This window comes from Dermacentor silvarum, chromosome 2 (assembly GCF_013339745.2).
Source record: "Dermacentor silvarum isolate Dsil-2018 chromosome 2, BIME_Dsil_1.4, whole genome shotgun sequence".
NCBI classification, from domain to species: domain Eukaryota; kingdom Metazoa; phylum Arthropoda; class Arachnida; order Ixodida; family Ixodidae; genus Dermacentor; species Dermacentor silvarum.
This window is the reverse complement of record NC_051155.1, coordinates 90,492,345-90,508,703: the sequence shown is the minus strand read 5'-3', so window position 1 is coordinate 90,508,703 and position 16,359 is coordinate 90,492,345. Positions and strand designations below refer to the sequence as shown.

Genomic DNA, 16,359 nt, shown 5'->3' with positions numbered 1-16,359 from the left:
TCACCCTGGCAAGCTTTCGCTCGGCTGCAATATTATATCGCACTTGGATTTTATATACGGAACATCAGGGCGACGGTGGAAATTTGCCTGGAGTGTCCACACGCTATCGCAAAAAAAAAAAACGAAAGTGTAGCAAAGTATGGGGAAAACAAACAATCAATAGGAGTAATGCCATACAGGAAAATTCTGGCAAGTGAAGCAAAAGTTAATATTTTGCCCTGAAAGAGCAGCTCTTGCTGCACAACGTAAGTCGCATATCACGGCATGCGATACAATGGTTGTCAAATGTATAATGATCAACACGCGAAGCACATATACGAGCATCCTCAAAGAGAAGTCATATACCGTTTTTTTTTTTAATAGACAATCCAGATTTTTTATAAAGAGGCTGTATAAGAGCAGCCAACATGGCGTTGTCTTGCAGATGAGTTCCGAGGCGAGGCAGAAATACATTGCCACTAATAACGGGAGGTTCAGAAGGCGAATTAACAAAAATTCTTAATTACCTTTTTAATACAGTTGTTGAAGTGGCGAATATGAAGGCACTCACATTTTATCTCATCTTATGTTTTTTTACCTTAAAAGTCGCATTTAATTCGAGATATTTATCATCGAACTTCGACGGTGAATTCAAGCAATAGCTGGAGAGCAGAAAAGGCGACCGCGCGCTGTCGTATCAGACTAAATACCGTGACGACAAGCGCAAGAAAGTAGCAAACCGAACGTCTCGGCTGTAGTCGCGGCAGTTACTGAAGCGTCACATATACGATTTGCCTGGTAAGCATGTGCGGCTGTGTGTCGAGTTAGGATTTGCCGCGGTACACTGTCATTCGAACTTCGCCGCACACTACTTGAATATCTCGAATTAGGTGCGATTCTCCAGGTCTTTAAAAGATGCGTGTGGATGAAAATCATTAATGTAACTGCCTCCTAATTTGCCATTTAGACAACGGTCCCCAAGGCCCGTTCGGTCCCCAAGGCCCGAATAAAAATGTAATCAATAAATTTTTGCTAGTTAGTCTTTTGAAGCTCACGTTATTAGCGGCAATGTCCGCCTCGCTTATGAACTCGTCGGCGAAAACAGCAGGTTCGCTTCGTTCATTACTTTTTAAAAATAAAAATCTATATTGTCTACAGAGAAAAAAAAGCATCCTATATACAGTCAGTTTCACCGGTCCATATAAATTAGGCATTCTTATTCTCTATTAGTAAAACGTCGCCGAATAAGTATACTTTAAAAATCCTACGTTGCAATGAGCTGGACTGTCTTAAAAAACGAATGTAGTGCATCCTTTTCCTAAATTGAACCATCGGAGGTTCGACACTCGAAACAGCTAGCTGGTACGTAACCTCAAATGCAGGCCGCTAGCAGTAAATAAGCCTTCTTATAGTCAAAAGAAACCCTATATTAGAAATCACCTTTTTACATGAGAAATTTACTGCTCCTACGGCTTTATAAATACGAAAAGCGCAGCAGTCCTTATGTGAAAACAAGGCGGTCTATGAAGAGCGGGTGGCGCCGTGGCACACACCCGCATTGCAGCGCTCCTAGCGGCAGCCTCCGGCATTCATTGCAAACGGTGCCAACCGGAAGACCGCGGTCGGCACACTAGCCAGTATATTCTAGGCACTATACCTTAACTGAAGCAAGAAGGGGAACAGAGGGATTTAATATTTAGTTGTGTAGCAACCGGTGTGAACACAAAATGAAGGGAAGGAAAGCATACAGAGAATGTTTTTGGATAATTCAGTTTTCGTTAATTCCAAATCAAGGTAAGGGATGGGTCTGCTGTAAGGTTAACTTATTCTTAATAAAGGAAAAGGCCTTTTGCTGCTGGTGGGAGCTATACCCGCAACCTCTGCGTGATGCTTGTGGCTCTCTTCCATTCGGGCTACAGTGACAGCTATCCTTCCATGCACTTGTTTGTACATTTAACACTAGCATAAATTTAAATTCAAACGAAGAAAAACTACTGTGTTTTCCAGTGTATGAGATGCAGGTTGCTGTCGACTTTTTTTTTTTTTTTTTCAGACAATTTTCGCAGTTCCCTTTATACAACGATGCTACTTATATGTGCAGGAAACCATGTACGCTCGCACAACCAATGTGTGCATTCTTCTTATTTTTTCCCACATGTCATGTGCAAAGGCACCATTTATCCAAAACTATTCTCTACACCCTCTAAATATCTCAGTTCATTGCTTGTCAGTGAAATAGCCAGCGCACTTGTACAGACTAAATCATCACGCTGCATTTCTGCGGCTCCTACAATCAAGTGACAAGTTCCTTTTTTTGTTTGAAACATGCATCTGGGGGTGCATCTTATACAAAAGTGCGACTTATAATCTCTAAAATACGGTACTCAAAACAGCTGTTACAGGTAATCACGTGGAAGTGAGATGTTGAGTCACCCCTTAGCCATTTTACAAAAATGGTTAGTCTCAGAAGTGTGTATGTTTTGGGGGCTGCTTGCTTTAGGCCACTTTTTATAAGTGCAGGTGAACTTGGAAATTCAACAGGAAGATTCTGGTACATAGATGCTTTCAGCTTATTCGCGTTTGAATTTATGCCAACGGTACCAGAATTTATAAAATCCCCAGTAGTGATAGTTAGTGTCATGAACGGTAATGGTGGCAGAAGTGGGACGTCCGTTAAGCAGTTACCTGAGGCATGTTCCCCTTGGCGCACGCAGGAGCTGTCCTCGCACGCACAGCTGTTTGCGGACAGCAATGTCCGCAGCAACATCTGCCACGACCGGCCAGCCAACGCCTGGTTCGTTACGGTCTGCACAGCCCTGGCCCACGATCATGAGCTTCTTGGCAAGGTGCGGTGGGATGTGCTACCCTGGTTGCTATTCCCAGTGTTTGGGTTTGTCCACTGACCAAACCTGCATTGCGCGCACTTCCTTTTGATTTACTCTAGTGTAAACCCTCACAGCATGTACAGTCGAACCTCAAATATAATGAACACGAATAAATGAAATATTGGATATTGTGGGCGTTTATTACGCACATCTTCCTCATCTGTATGTTATCATCATCATCCTCGCACTTTTACCTATCCTCCTCTTCGCCTGTATATGTGTTCATCATCATCGCCTGTGTGCTGCGCTGGTTCGCTGACGAGCTCCCGGGCCTAATAAACGTCGTTCCAACCGAGACGTCACAAGTGGTGGAGGTGCTGGGTATCGATCCCAGTACCTCTCGCAATATAACAATATAACAAGTAAATATAAAATTTGCTGATTGTTTGCAACAATATAAGTGTGTACCTAGGATCGTGACTGATGTGATTTCATTATTAACTAGGTTCGATTGTATTTTGCTGAAAATATGAGTTATCAGTGTACAGGGTGACACTCGAGGGCTAAATGTTTCTGTTGAGTGCTTTTCTTTTGTTCCCAAAGCATGCCTGGCCGTAACTAATGCTGTTGGAAGGGCTGGTTGGTTTCTGGATTAATGGCGCATGTTACTGACACCTTTCCATAACAACTTCCACAACAGTTCCTGAGGGAAGGCATCTTTCATTAAGAGGCAAGTAATGCGCATGTGTGGCAATAATGTTTTGTGATATGGTTCCTGCCTGGTATAGCCTAGTAAAGTCGAATCTCGATAATTCAAACTCGAAGGAGCCCGAAAATTTGTTCGAATTAAAAGAACTTGTTCTTGAAGTATTCATGCACCATAGCACGATGCATGAACGGTGGGAGTCGTGAAACATCGCGGCGCGCAAGCACGCAGCGAGCGAAGACCACGAAACTGCCCACGCTGGCCAACACTCGCTTCCCGATAACGGCAGAAAACGAAACGTCAGGGAGTGGGCTAAGCTGGCACGGGGCCGGCAGCGCCGGCGCAGAGACCGTCGAAGGTGAGGAAGTTGAGAGGGAGGGTGAGGGGAGCAAAGTTTCGAAGAGGGGTGGGTCGTCGATCATGAAGTCATTGCCACTGATCATAATCATGTTGGTGTGCTCCCTTCAGTTGCGGCGTCACCGCATTCAAAAGACAAGGAGAATGAGGTACTGGGACTACAAGGAATACATGAGGAATGCAAGGACGCCTTCGCTGCCTTGTATTCAGGGTCCATCTTGTCATACATAATCGCATATTGCGCACTGTCTCCAAAAACCTTTCCATTGGGACATCTCGGTTTAGACTCGTCATTGTAAAAAAACAATCGCAAATTATGACTATCAAAACAATGCGAATGAGACCAAGCCAAACAAAACAAGCAGTTCGGCAGAACCAGACGTGAGTACGAATACGTAGAGCGTTAGGCCGGGTCCGCATGACACCAGAATACCACGCATACGTCACTGAAGGGGCTGCTCGTATTAGTCTTCTCCTCTCAGGGCTCGCTTGCCGCAGTGGCGATCTGCCCAAAATCGGCTAAGGACCGATCCCTTCCACGGCACGCGTTTTTCTACTAATGTGACTGGGGCATTACGGTGCGATGCAGAAACGGCGACCTTGCCATGTGAGAGAGGTTACGCAGCATTGAGAGGTCTCTCCTATGCTTTTCCTCTATGGCAGGGTCAGAGCAGTGCTGGTTGGAGGCACTGCCACACGATTTGGCGCGGTGCTGAGAGCATTGTCGGAGCGCAGTATATTCGAATGAACCGTTGCAAATGCTTGCGCATTCGAATTACCGGGCGTTTTCACCCATTGGAATACGCATAGCTTCTATGGGACCACAACGTCAGTTCGAATAAACTGGAAGTTCAAATTCAGCGTGTTCGAATTAACGAGATTCGACTGTATACCCTAGTACAGCCTAAAGGTCAGTTGTAGTCCAGTATTTCTGCTATATCTGTCTCTCTCTGTGTCCAGTTTGCTTGTGTGCTGGTCATATGCATCATAAAACCAAAGCATGGCACTGGCATTGTCATAGTTTGTAAGCATAGACTTCAATGAGTTCTCACAAGCCTGCGTTTTGAAAAAACCTGTATATGCAGAAAGTTGAACTTTGTTTTATTTTTTTATGTACTGTGGCAATCGGCACTCATTTCACTGGCGTGAGGGCACATATGGCAGGTATTCTCAGGTCATAAATGACAACTCACCAACATCTTATACAGGAAGGTCTGTAATCAGTGCTCTCTACCTGTGCTAACCTATGTCAACAGAACTTGGAGGACAACAAAAAAGCTTGAGAGGAAGCTAGCTACCATACAGTAAGCGATAGAATGGAAAATGATAGGTTTAACTCTGCGCGATAGGAAAATGACAGTTTGGAGTATGGAGCAAGCATGTGTAGCTTGTGTTTAGAAAGGGAGTTGTGCAGGTCACTGAATACTTAGATGACCGGTGCAGATGACCGGTGCTCTGTTAGAGTAACAGAAGTGTTGCCAAGGGCGGCCAAATGCAGTATGTACTTGAAGATCACTGAAGAGTCTTAACAGTGGGAAAGAAAAGCTAACTGATGATGATGATGATGACCACTCCTTACCTCCTCCTGTGTGGCCAGGTGTTCCCAGATGCCAAGCAGCAGGAGTGGCGTGCAGGGCAAATGCACCCCGGCGTGTTTCGCTTCAGCTTCTGGCAGCTGGGTGACTGGATCGAGGTGCTCGTGGATGACCGGCTGCCTGTCATAGGGGGCACTCTCTACGGCTGCCGGTCGCAGGTCTCCTCCGAGTTCTGGGCTCCCCTCCTGGAGAAGGCCTACGCCAAGTGAGGGTGGGGCTCCATACATTGGCAGCACCAATTCCTATGGGGGTCAATGCCCGGCAGTTGTCATTGATGAAACGGAGGCATGGGAAACTGACACAGAGTTTACGCATGGTGTGCCATGTGCACCGGATACAGGGGGAAGATGAGAACACGGAACTGTCTGTAGTCGGTGCACGATGTATGGCAGTACAGACATGTGAAAGCAAGTGCAGTAAAGCCTCATTAATTCGGATTTGAAGGGACTGAAAAAAATGTGAGAATTAACCACATGTCAAATTATCCAAGGCACCATGAGAATAATAAACAAATGCTTAGTACATCAACACAATTTTATTTACCGAATGAATCTGCAAATCGTGTTTTTACTGCAGCTCGGAAGCTGCAATTCTCATCATCTCGTGACTGATTATTGGTCACAGTGGTGAAGGCCTCACAGCTTCTTTCGCATTGCAGCCATGGCGGAGAACCTGTGTCTTCATCTGAGATATGCTTTTTGTTACCGCACGCACATCCCAATTATTTTTTTGCCAATGAGACGGTCGGCAACAGATTTTCTGTATTTTGCGATTTAGCTGACGGATTTGATGCCAGTGTGTGGGCTGCGGTATCGCCTATGCATTGCACCGAGTCAAAAGGAGACTATTGCTCACCGAACCCGCTGCAAACGAAACCATGGTCGCTATCGATGCAATCATGGATGGAAGGTGACCATGCAATTCTGGAGGCACGCTGTGCACCGAGTCAAAATGAAACTACGGTTTGCCACATCTGCTGCTGATGAAACTGTGGTCACTATCAGCGCCACAATCATGAATGCTAACTACACAGTTCTGAAGACACGCTACGAATGTGCTCTCAGTCGAAACAAAACTACCACTGCGGATAAAACCATGGTCGCTATCGGCGCGATCACGGATGGTGACGGCGCAGTTCTGAAAGGCACGCGGCCAATGCATGCACCATGTCAGAACAAAACCACGGTTAGGCGGCACCACTGCAGGCGGAACCATAGTCGCTAGCGACGCGGTCATGGATGGTGCCTACAGTCAAACCCAAATATAACGAACTTGGATAGAGCAAAATATGGTCTCTATTGAACACTGGAGGTTCTCCTATCATTATGCATGTAAAATGTATTTTTTATAACGAATCAGACATTGGATATACAGTATAGACCACTTATAACGTAACCGCTTATAGTGCAGGACCGGATAAAGTATGGTCTTTTCAGACTCCCGTTAATTTTCCCATAGCACTCCATGTACACGCCTACCGCTTACAGTGCAGCCGTGTGAGATGAAGCACCGGTTATAATGCGGCTTCCGCGGGAAAATCTCGCCGATAAGGGCGGTAGCGAGCATGCTTCTCAATGAGGTGTGCCCACCGCTGGGAGAGGAGATCAACGAGGGTGATGTGGAGGAGGAGCATGAGTCCAAGGGCGATAAAATCGGCTCCGCGTGCCGTATGTGCGAGTGCCCGCGTGCCTTCGCGGAGAGCGAACACACAGCGGAGAGCAAACGCGACTTCCATCACGCGAAAGGCCGTGGGGGTATGGGAGGAAGGGAGGAGGGGAGCGACACTGTGCTACGGCACCAAATGCGTATCTTGCAACCGGGCGCAAGGGGAACTGTCGACGCAATCTCCCACGTGAAATGAGCAAAGCGGGAAGGCAGCGCGGGAGGGAGGGGCGGCTTCTACTCTGAAAACAAATGCGTTCGTGCCTGTGCCGGCTGTCGGTGTTGTCGCGCGCACCATACAGTGGGATCTCGATGATACGAATCTCACGGGGTCACGAAAAATATTCGTATTAGCCGAAATTCGTATCATCGAAACACAATTAAAACTAGCCAAATTAAGGGGGGACGCAGGGATCAGATCGCGAAAATCGCGAGAAAAAATCGGTTTTTGAAATCCACGCGTTTCGGTATCTGCAACGCCTAATCTACGCTGTATCAAAATGGTTTGGCTGAAAACGCACTGAAAGTGCCCGAAAAAGATTACTTCGTCAGTGCGCAGTGTGAGAAAACAGCTTTAAATCGCGCAAGATCACCGCAGTTCACGGAGACATATCTCGTATTTCCCGCCACCGAGAGCTGCCATCTTGGTATCGTTCAAAAGCACAAAGTTTCGCCGTTCCGCTTCTTAATTCGTCCGTCGTCGCCATCTTGTAACAAACGCACAGACACAAAAGAAGCGCAGGTCTACGATAGGTAGTCATACGGGCCCTCCACTGAAAGCGGGCCTCCGATTGGCTGCTGTGCTGAAAGGCGTCTCTTCATTGGTTGCTGCTGTGACAGGGGCACGATATGGCAACTGCAGTTGTTTGCTTCGTAAACCACGCCGGCGTCTTCACTTGACACGCAGAATTCGGATTACTGAGAGCTCCCAGGTTAGTGATGGATCGTCGCTCGTTGGAGAAGAAATTTTGGACCAAGCACGCCTTCGGAATACGGAAGCGCAAGCCTCCTATGGCAAGAAAAATATGGCGATTAGCAGGAGAAGCGGAGGAGCACCCGACTGAATGTGCCGCGCTACCTTGCACCGTGGATTACGTGCCGCGCTATCTTGCACCATATGACTCCGGCAGCGAAACCGACAATCGCCCTGTGCCATCGGCACCGATAACGCAGTCGACGGAAGACACGCCAACGGAGGCTCCCGCGCCTCCGTTGGCCAGGCGAATCAGCCGAGATCGTATCTCGGTAGACATAGCTCGCTGCGACTAGGCAAAATGGCGCAAACACAAAGAACGCGGCCCGAAGCACAGCAGCCACTCCGTCCGGCCGATGGCACGTGGAAAAGGAGGAAAAGCATAGAAGCGACAAAAGCGCCACCACTTCAAACTCTTCGCGCCCAGTCGCAGCCTCCACACCAAAAGAAAAAGGGAGAAAGTGCGTGACTGCGCGCTGTTCTCTTTCGCGGCCGTCAGTGGGGCGGCGTTTATTCGTATCAACCGACGCGGGTCGAAAATCGATTCGTAACAACCGGTCTCTAGCACGTTGCAAAGTAATGGGGCTTGGCCGGGACCACAGAAAAATTCGTATCATCCGGAAATTTGTATTAGCCGTGATCATATTATCGAGATTCCACTGTATCTTGAGAGTGATCTCCACACGGCTCTGACCTTTGTATGCGCTGTGCTTGCGCCGCTCAGTTTCTGTTGAAGCGATAGACCGCACGAACCTTCGCTCGCTGCGGCAGCCGCGTTTCCCCATGCTCGTGTTTTGACAGTGGTGGTCTGCGGTCATCGAGTCTATTCATGTTTGCTAGTGCGCATTGACACCGCACATGTTAATTCAGTTAGTAAGCAAATGTGTCAAGTTTATGTAGCCGGTAAAACTACTATCCCTACTCCTTATAGCTCTCTACTAATTTGCTATTGCAATTGATGCTTCGCCTTTCGGGTGAAACTGAGACATTTTTTCTTTAATTATTGCTTCGTCTGCTTCATGCGAAGATCGTAGGTACTTGGATAATAACCTTTCAACTTTCGTAAATTTAAACGGATGCAAAACTCCCAGTCGCATGCTTCGATTCTCGGATACGCGCGGCAGCTTGGTCTACATGTTTTGCATACGTGCAGGGCTTGAAAATCGTTGTTTTGGTTATACAGTAGAACCCCGCTGTTACGTTTTTCACGGGACCGTAAAAAAAACGTAAGAGCCGGGAAACGCAAGAGCCAGGAAACAGGAAAAATTGAGAAATGGGAGTAGTGTTGAACTGCACACAATATTATTTTAATTCTTACGTGCGACAAAAAGTAGTTTCGCCCGACAGCCGAAGTATCGATTGCGATGAGCTATACAAAGTAAGAATAGTAGTTTTATCGTCTGTATAAACTTGTAAACATTCAGTTATTAACTAATTAACAAACATGGTGTCATCGCCCACAGGCAAACATGAACACATCACACTCGATGAGCGCGGACACGCGCAGTTAAGCGCCGCTGCAGAAGCGAGCGAAGTGACCTTCGTGCTGTTGTCTATCGCTTCAACCCAAACTGAGCGCCGAGAACACGCAGCACGCACAAAGCCACGAGCCGCCGACGCACCTACACTGCGTAGAATCTGCCCCCACGCAGATCGCTTTCAAGATACGGCGCGCCGCCGCGCAGCATGATGCCAGAGCACTACGCTGCCCGCTACCCCCCCCCCCCCCCCGCCCCTCGCTCCCTCGCTGGTGCCTCGAGCGCAACGGAAGGAGGCGCGCTTCCTCCCTCCTTTTCTTTCGCGCGCGAGACGCGGTCGTCGGCTCCCCTCGCACGCTTTCACTCGCACATACAGCATACGGCGCGCGGCGACGTATGCTGTATGTGCGAGTGAAAGCGTGCGAGGGGAGCCGACGACTGCGTCTCGCGCGCGAGAGAAAGCATACGGCGCGCGGCGACGGCATTATCGCCCTTGGACTTTATACGGAACATCTATGAGCCAAAACCAATTTTAAGGCCGCAACGCCTCATGGACACCATCTTTAGATAGCAAAAGCGGATATCAAAGGCCATACTTTTGCTGGCGGAAACTGAAAATACGTAATAAATGTCGCCCCCAGCACTTTGGGCGGCCAATGCCATCGTCAAGCAACCAAGCCAAGCGACATGAAAAGTCAAAATGGCCGCTCGGGCCGGTGCGGTGTGGCAGTTCGCAACGTATGATGCGGGAACGGTCCCACAGTTGCGACGTAGCAGCGGGGTTACCAATGCATTGGGTTCTATGGGAGCTGTGCCGGACCGGCCGAAAACGACGTAACAGCCGGGAAAAACGCAGCACCCGGGAACGTAACAGCGAGGTTCTACTGTAGTGCCGTACCGCTTATAGTGCAGATATTCACGACTCCGGCGACTTACGTTATAAGCGGTCTACACTGTATCGAACTTTGAGTGTGCGCGACTTGTCACCAAACAGCCGCAAACGCGCTCCTCTGCCAGCTCAGGGTAGTCTCCTACAGTCTCCATGCAGCGGCCCCACCCGGACATGCCTCCAGCTAGCCTTGCTTTGCAGTGCCCCTATTCGGCAGCTGCCTACAATGTGAACAACTATGTGCAAGCAGCTGCGGACCTATCGTGCTTTAGGAAAGCTTCGGGCTTCGCGTGTTGCTTGTCGAAAATGCGATCCTTCAGCACCAATGAATTTGGTGCTGAAGTTCGTTGTGATTGGGTTCGGTTATATCGAACTACTCCATTATTGAACAAATAGCGTTGAATCACGCTGTTCGTTATAACCGGGTTCGACTGTATGCAGTTCTAATGGCATTTGCCCAATGCGGTGTCATGCGCAGTGGCAAACGAAAAGATAAGGGCTATAAAGAGAAATAAACAGTAAACATTTCAGTGTTCCTGTAGCTTTCCACTGATGAATCGCGATGCGGACTCCATCGCCTCATTTCGGTTAGACTGTAACGTCACTATTGCTCTTTTATGATGCCCATTTGCGGCGCTCCGCGCTTGCCGCACTCCGAGGTTTATCCAAATTTACCGGCCATTAAATATTCCATATGCCTGCCAGGGACCAGAGGACGAGTCCAAATTATTCAATTTTGCTAATTAACAGAGGTTGAATTAACAATGTCTTACTGTGTATTTCATTTCATACTTAGCAGGCAATTCTGTGGAAGCTATGCAAGTATATAGTACAATCATGGATGTCTCACACCACACATTTTGCAGTGCACTTGCTTTTGATCTGCGATGCTTCCTGTGGAATAACTACTTCACATACTATAATTACAGCTTGTGAACATCAACTTGTGACCACGTCAGTGTATTTTGGCTATTGTCATGCTGTTCCTATAGACACTAGAAAGTACAGTCGTAAAATTCTTTATAATTTCATCTCCTGGCAACGTGTAGAGGTGTATCGCCTTCTACGAGAAGAATGATCGCAGGTTTTTAACTTTCATTGACTTACCTGACTTGATAACTTGTGCCTCATAGCTCTGAGAAAAAAAGCCTGTGTTTTCCTCTTCTATGCATTTGTCTTCGTCTTAGCCACCATGCTTTCCACTGCACTCGGCTCTTATGTGCCTCTCTGGCATACCACTGTGCGAGTACTGAGGTCATGCCTGCTGCGCAGGTTCCTGGGCTGCTACGAACTTCTGGAAGCATGCAGCCTGTCGGATGCGCTAGTGGACATGACGGGGGCCGCAGCCGAGCACCTGGAGCTGGCTGTGGGGGGTTACGCACGCGACCCCGCGCTACAGGAGCAGCTCTTCGCCAAGATGCAGGCTGTGTTGGACAATTCCTGCCAGGCGGTCGTCTGCTGTGCTATCTCAGTGAGTTTTCAGTTCGGCAGGGCTTCAGCTGTGCGAGAACCGTGCACTGTGCCAGGGATCTCTGAGGTCGTCCTGTGCCACTCTTGCCAAGAATTCTGACAACACAGGACGAGAAGGTAGCAGCAGTGAGTGTAGGAAAAGCGAATGAAAGTGGCCTAGTTGCACTTACGTCTTCATGTGTGATGTTACATTCTTCTACCATTTATTCACTACCCACCATGGAGGCTCAGTTGCTATGAAGTTGAGTCATGGCAGTAGCTAAGCAAAGAAATTTATGTCGGACAGGGGGGGGTCTCCGCCGGCCACTGCACCTCTGCCTTTTTCTTCACCATACCTCTCTCTCTCTCTCTGTATATATATGTATTGTGACGTCACAGTAAGGGCGGACCTTTATTGAACCCGAGAGACGACACGGCGAAGAAGGGCGGCGTCCACAACCAGCCTGAACAGCCTTCGACACAGTCCACGCTGATGATGATGCGCCCGCATGCGCGATGAAGATGAGGGGCACACGCATGATGATGATAATGTACAGATGATGAAGAAGTGCACAATAAATGCCCACACTAATCTCCCTCGCGCGAAAGCGGCCATCCTGGCCGCTGCCTAAAGGTACAGGGAACGCCGCGTGAAGGGCTTCATAGGAGAAACGTGGACCACCTCGGTAGAGCGACAACGGCGGTCAGTTGAGGAAACAACAGGGGTCACTCGATAATTAACTGGAGAAGTCATTTCCAGGACCGTGTAGGGGCCAATAAACTGACACCGAAACTTCTCGCACAACCCAGGAGTGCGAACTGGTGTCCAGAGCAGCACTTCATCGCCAGGCTAGTAGAATACTACGCGATGATATGCGTCATAATGATACTTGCCGTCTCGCTGTCTGGCTGCGGTGCTGACACAGGCATGCTGGTGACAATGGACGAGGCGGGAAACATATTCTTTGCAGGAAGTTCGAGATGGACTGACAGGGGCAGAGAAGAAACATCGAGAAAGGAACTGAGTGAACGGCCATAAAAACAAGGTAGAAAGGCGAGCAACCGGTTCTGCGTTGAACGGCGGTGTTATACACGAAGGTGACGAATAGCAAAATTGTGTCCCAGTTTCTGTGATCGGGTTGAATATAGGCGGCTATCATGTCGGAGAGCGTACGATGAAACTGCTCAGTCAGGCCGTTGGTCCGAGGATGATAACTTGATGTAGTCTTGTGAGTGGTGCCAGAGGCTTTGAGCACTTCGCCTACTAGTTGGGAAAGAATGTCTTTCCGCGGTCGCTCAGAAGGACACGAGGGGCGCCATGGCACAGGATGATGGATTGAAGAATGACGGCAGCGACTTCGGAAGCCGATGTTGAACTTACACAGGCTGTTTCGGCATAGCGCGTCAGGTGGTCGACGGCTGTCACTATCCATCGACTACCGGCAGGAGTCATGGGAAGTGGCCCATAGAGATCGATGCCAACAACCTCAAATGGTTCTGCAGGATATGAGACTGGTAGTAGTTGTCCGGCAGGAGCTGATGTTGGACGTTAGCGACGCTGACAAATGGCGCAGGAAGCGACGTATCTCGCCACACTGGTAGACAGGCCAGGCCAGTAGAAGTGACTTCTTATGCGGTTGTAAGTTTTCTGGATGCCAAGGTGGCCAGCAGTCAAATCGTCATGAAAAGCCTGAAGGACACGCACACGAAGGCAATGAGGTAGCACGGGCAACCAGTGTCGTCCATCAGGATGGTGGATATGGCGGTACAGCACGGAGTTTTCAAGCTTAAATTGTGTCAGCTGCTGACGAAGCCGGGCGTTAGGCGGGCGCGAAGCTCCACGAAGGTCGTCTATAATACGGCGACAGTACGAGTCAGCGAGTTGTTGAGACGAAAATGATTCATGGTTGTGCGAAGTGAGATGATCAAGAGTGGCGAAGGACAAAACCACCGTAGAAGAGACGTCAGTGAGTGCGTCACTGGAGGCGGTGGCGGAACCATTGATGAGTGCGGCTGTAGGAAGCAGGCAACGAGAAAGAGCGTCTGCATCTTGGTGCTTCTTACCAGACTTGTAGATTATTTCGAAGTCATATTCTTGCGGACGAAGAATCCAGCGGCCAAGACGCCCTGACAAGTTCTTTAGTGGGAAGGCCAGCATAAGGCGTGGTGATCCGTCACGACGGTAAAATGGCGACCGTGGAGATAAGGGCGAAATTTCTGGACGGACCAAACGGCAGCGAGGCACTCCTGCTCGGTGATGGTATAGTTCTTCTCGGCAGGTGTGAGCACGCGGCTGGCATACGCAACGACTCTCTCACGCGAAGAGTTGTCTCGCTGGAGGAGCACAGCACCGATGCCATGGCCGCTAGCATCCGTGTGCAAGAGTGTGGGAGCAGTCTCATCAAAATGACACAGGACAGGCTCAGATGTGAGGGCACCTTTTAGCTGGTCAAAGGCAGATTGACATTCAAGTGACCACAAGGGAGCACCAGAACGAAGTAAGTGGTGTAAAGGTGCAACTATAGAGGCGAAATCGCGAATAAATCGGTGAAAATAGGAAGCGATTCCGAGGAAACTGCGTAGGTCCTTGGTCTTTTCTGGACGAGGAAAGTGAAGCACCGCCGAAATCTTGTCAGGATCAGGTCGAATACCATCCTTGCTTACAATATTGTTACGGGGAGGCAGACACAACAGTAAAACGTATTTACAATATATTTACAAGGCGATGAAGCGCTGAACCATATGGGCGACAGCGCGCTACATCAAAAACGTCTTCTTCATCGACGCTCCTCTTGAGGAATAGTCCCGTGACAATATGACCTAAGACCTTGATCATCTTGCTTGCAAAATGACACTTTTTGGTGTTGAGCTGAAGACCAGCGTTGGCTATGCACGTGAGAACTTCGTCGAGACGTTGCAGGTGCTGTGCAAATGTCGACGAGAAAATAACGATATCATCCAGATAGCACAAGCAGGTCTTCCACTTCAGGCCACGCAGAACGGTGTCGATCATGCGCTCAAAAGTTGCGGGAGCATTGCAGAGGCGGAAGGGCATGACGTTGAACTCGTAAAGACCATCTGGGGTTGTAAATGCTGTTTTTTCTTTGTCGGCTTCGTGCATCGGAATTTGCCAGTAACCTGAACGCAGATCAAGACTGGAGAAGTACTCGGCACCTTGCAGGGAATTGAGGGCATCGTCAATGCGAGGCATGGGGTACACATCCTTGCGTGTGATCTTGTTGAGCACTCGGTAATCTGCGCAGAAATGCACGGAGCCATCTTTTTTTCGGACCAAAACAATGGGGGACGACCAAGGGCTAGCAGAGGGGCGAATTATCTCACGTTGCAGCATGTTGGCGACGTTTTGCTCAATAATTTTGCGCTCAACTAGAGACACGCGATATGGCCGGCGATGCACGATGGATCTGCCGTCTGTCTGAATCCGATGCGCTGTGACGGTCGTCTGTCCCAATCTCGAAGAATGGGCGTCAAATGAGCCTTCATGCTTCTTCAACAAGGCAAGGAGCTGTTGCGTCTGCGAAGGGGTCAAGTCCGAGCTGATTACAGCAGCAAGAGCGAAAGTAGAGGCAGAATGTCCAGCAGGAGGGATTTCAGAGGGAGCAGCCTTGAGGGGAACAACAGAGAGAGGCTCTGAATCAGCAACGCAAGCCAAAGTGGTGCCTTTAGGAAGTAGAATTTTCTCAGGTGTTGTGTTCCTTGCTTTGAGAAGCACAGAACCATTATCAAACCTAACTAGGCCTGAAACAATGGCTATCCCTTTTGTGAGCCAACGCGCACAAGGTAACATTAAAACATGGTTGATGGCGTCGGACGTGATGGTCAGAATTTGCTGACAGCCTGGAGGTAGCTCGGTATTTTTTGCAGCGAGTAGACGAAGTGGCTGGTACGGTTCATTGCCGAGCGAATAGTCGGTGTCGGTCATATGAACGACACCTTGCCCACAACATATAGCAGCAGAAGCAGAGGCAAGAAAATCCCATCCTAAAATGAGCTGGTGGGAGCAGGGCGACAGCACAACCAATTTTATGTAGTGGACGATACCATCGATGGATACACGCACTGTACAAAACGCGGAAGGGCGGATTGTTTTCCCTTGAGCTGCAACAAGCGCGGGTCCATCATAAGGCGTCGTAACTTTCCTGAGACACCTACACAAATGGGAATGCATAACAGGTAGAGTCGCACCGGTGTCCACCAAAGCTTCAATGTGCACACCTTCAACAAACACGGACATCATATTACAAGGGCGCGCTGGAGGAATTGTAGTCCTGTCGGTGAATGCAGTTTTTCCTCCGAAAACTGCATTACTTAGTTTTCCGGGCGGCGGTCAGAGGTGAATGAGGCAGGCCGAAGCGGTGACGAGGAGAGGCGGAAGGGCGAAGGTGATCGGTGTCTGGTGGTACGGTAACCATTCGGCGTCTCGGT

The 16,359-nt window shown here is 48.9% G+C and overlaps 1 protein-coding gene across 4 annotated transcripts in view; it reads left to right on the top strand.

Moving 5' to 3' along the window:
• LOC119441613 (calpain-5-like) overlaps positions 1-16,359 on the top strand; it is a 70,360-nt gene that overhangs the window by 10,729 nt on the left and 43,272 nt on the right. For 3 of the 4 annotated variants that reach the window (XM_037706218.2, XM_049661456.1, XM_049661455.1), the window contains exons 3-5: positions 2,694-2,825; positions 5,465-5,667; positions 11,737-11,935. In XM_037706218.2, coding sequence (XP_037562146.1) covers positions 2,694-2,825; positions 5,465-5,667; positions 11,737-11,935 — 534 coding nt within the window. Of the gene's footprint in view, positions 1-2,693; positions 2,826-5,464; positions 5,668-11,736; positions 11,940-16,359 lie in introns of all 4 variants that reach the window. The other variant, XM_049661457.1, reaches the window with a different exon arrangement.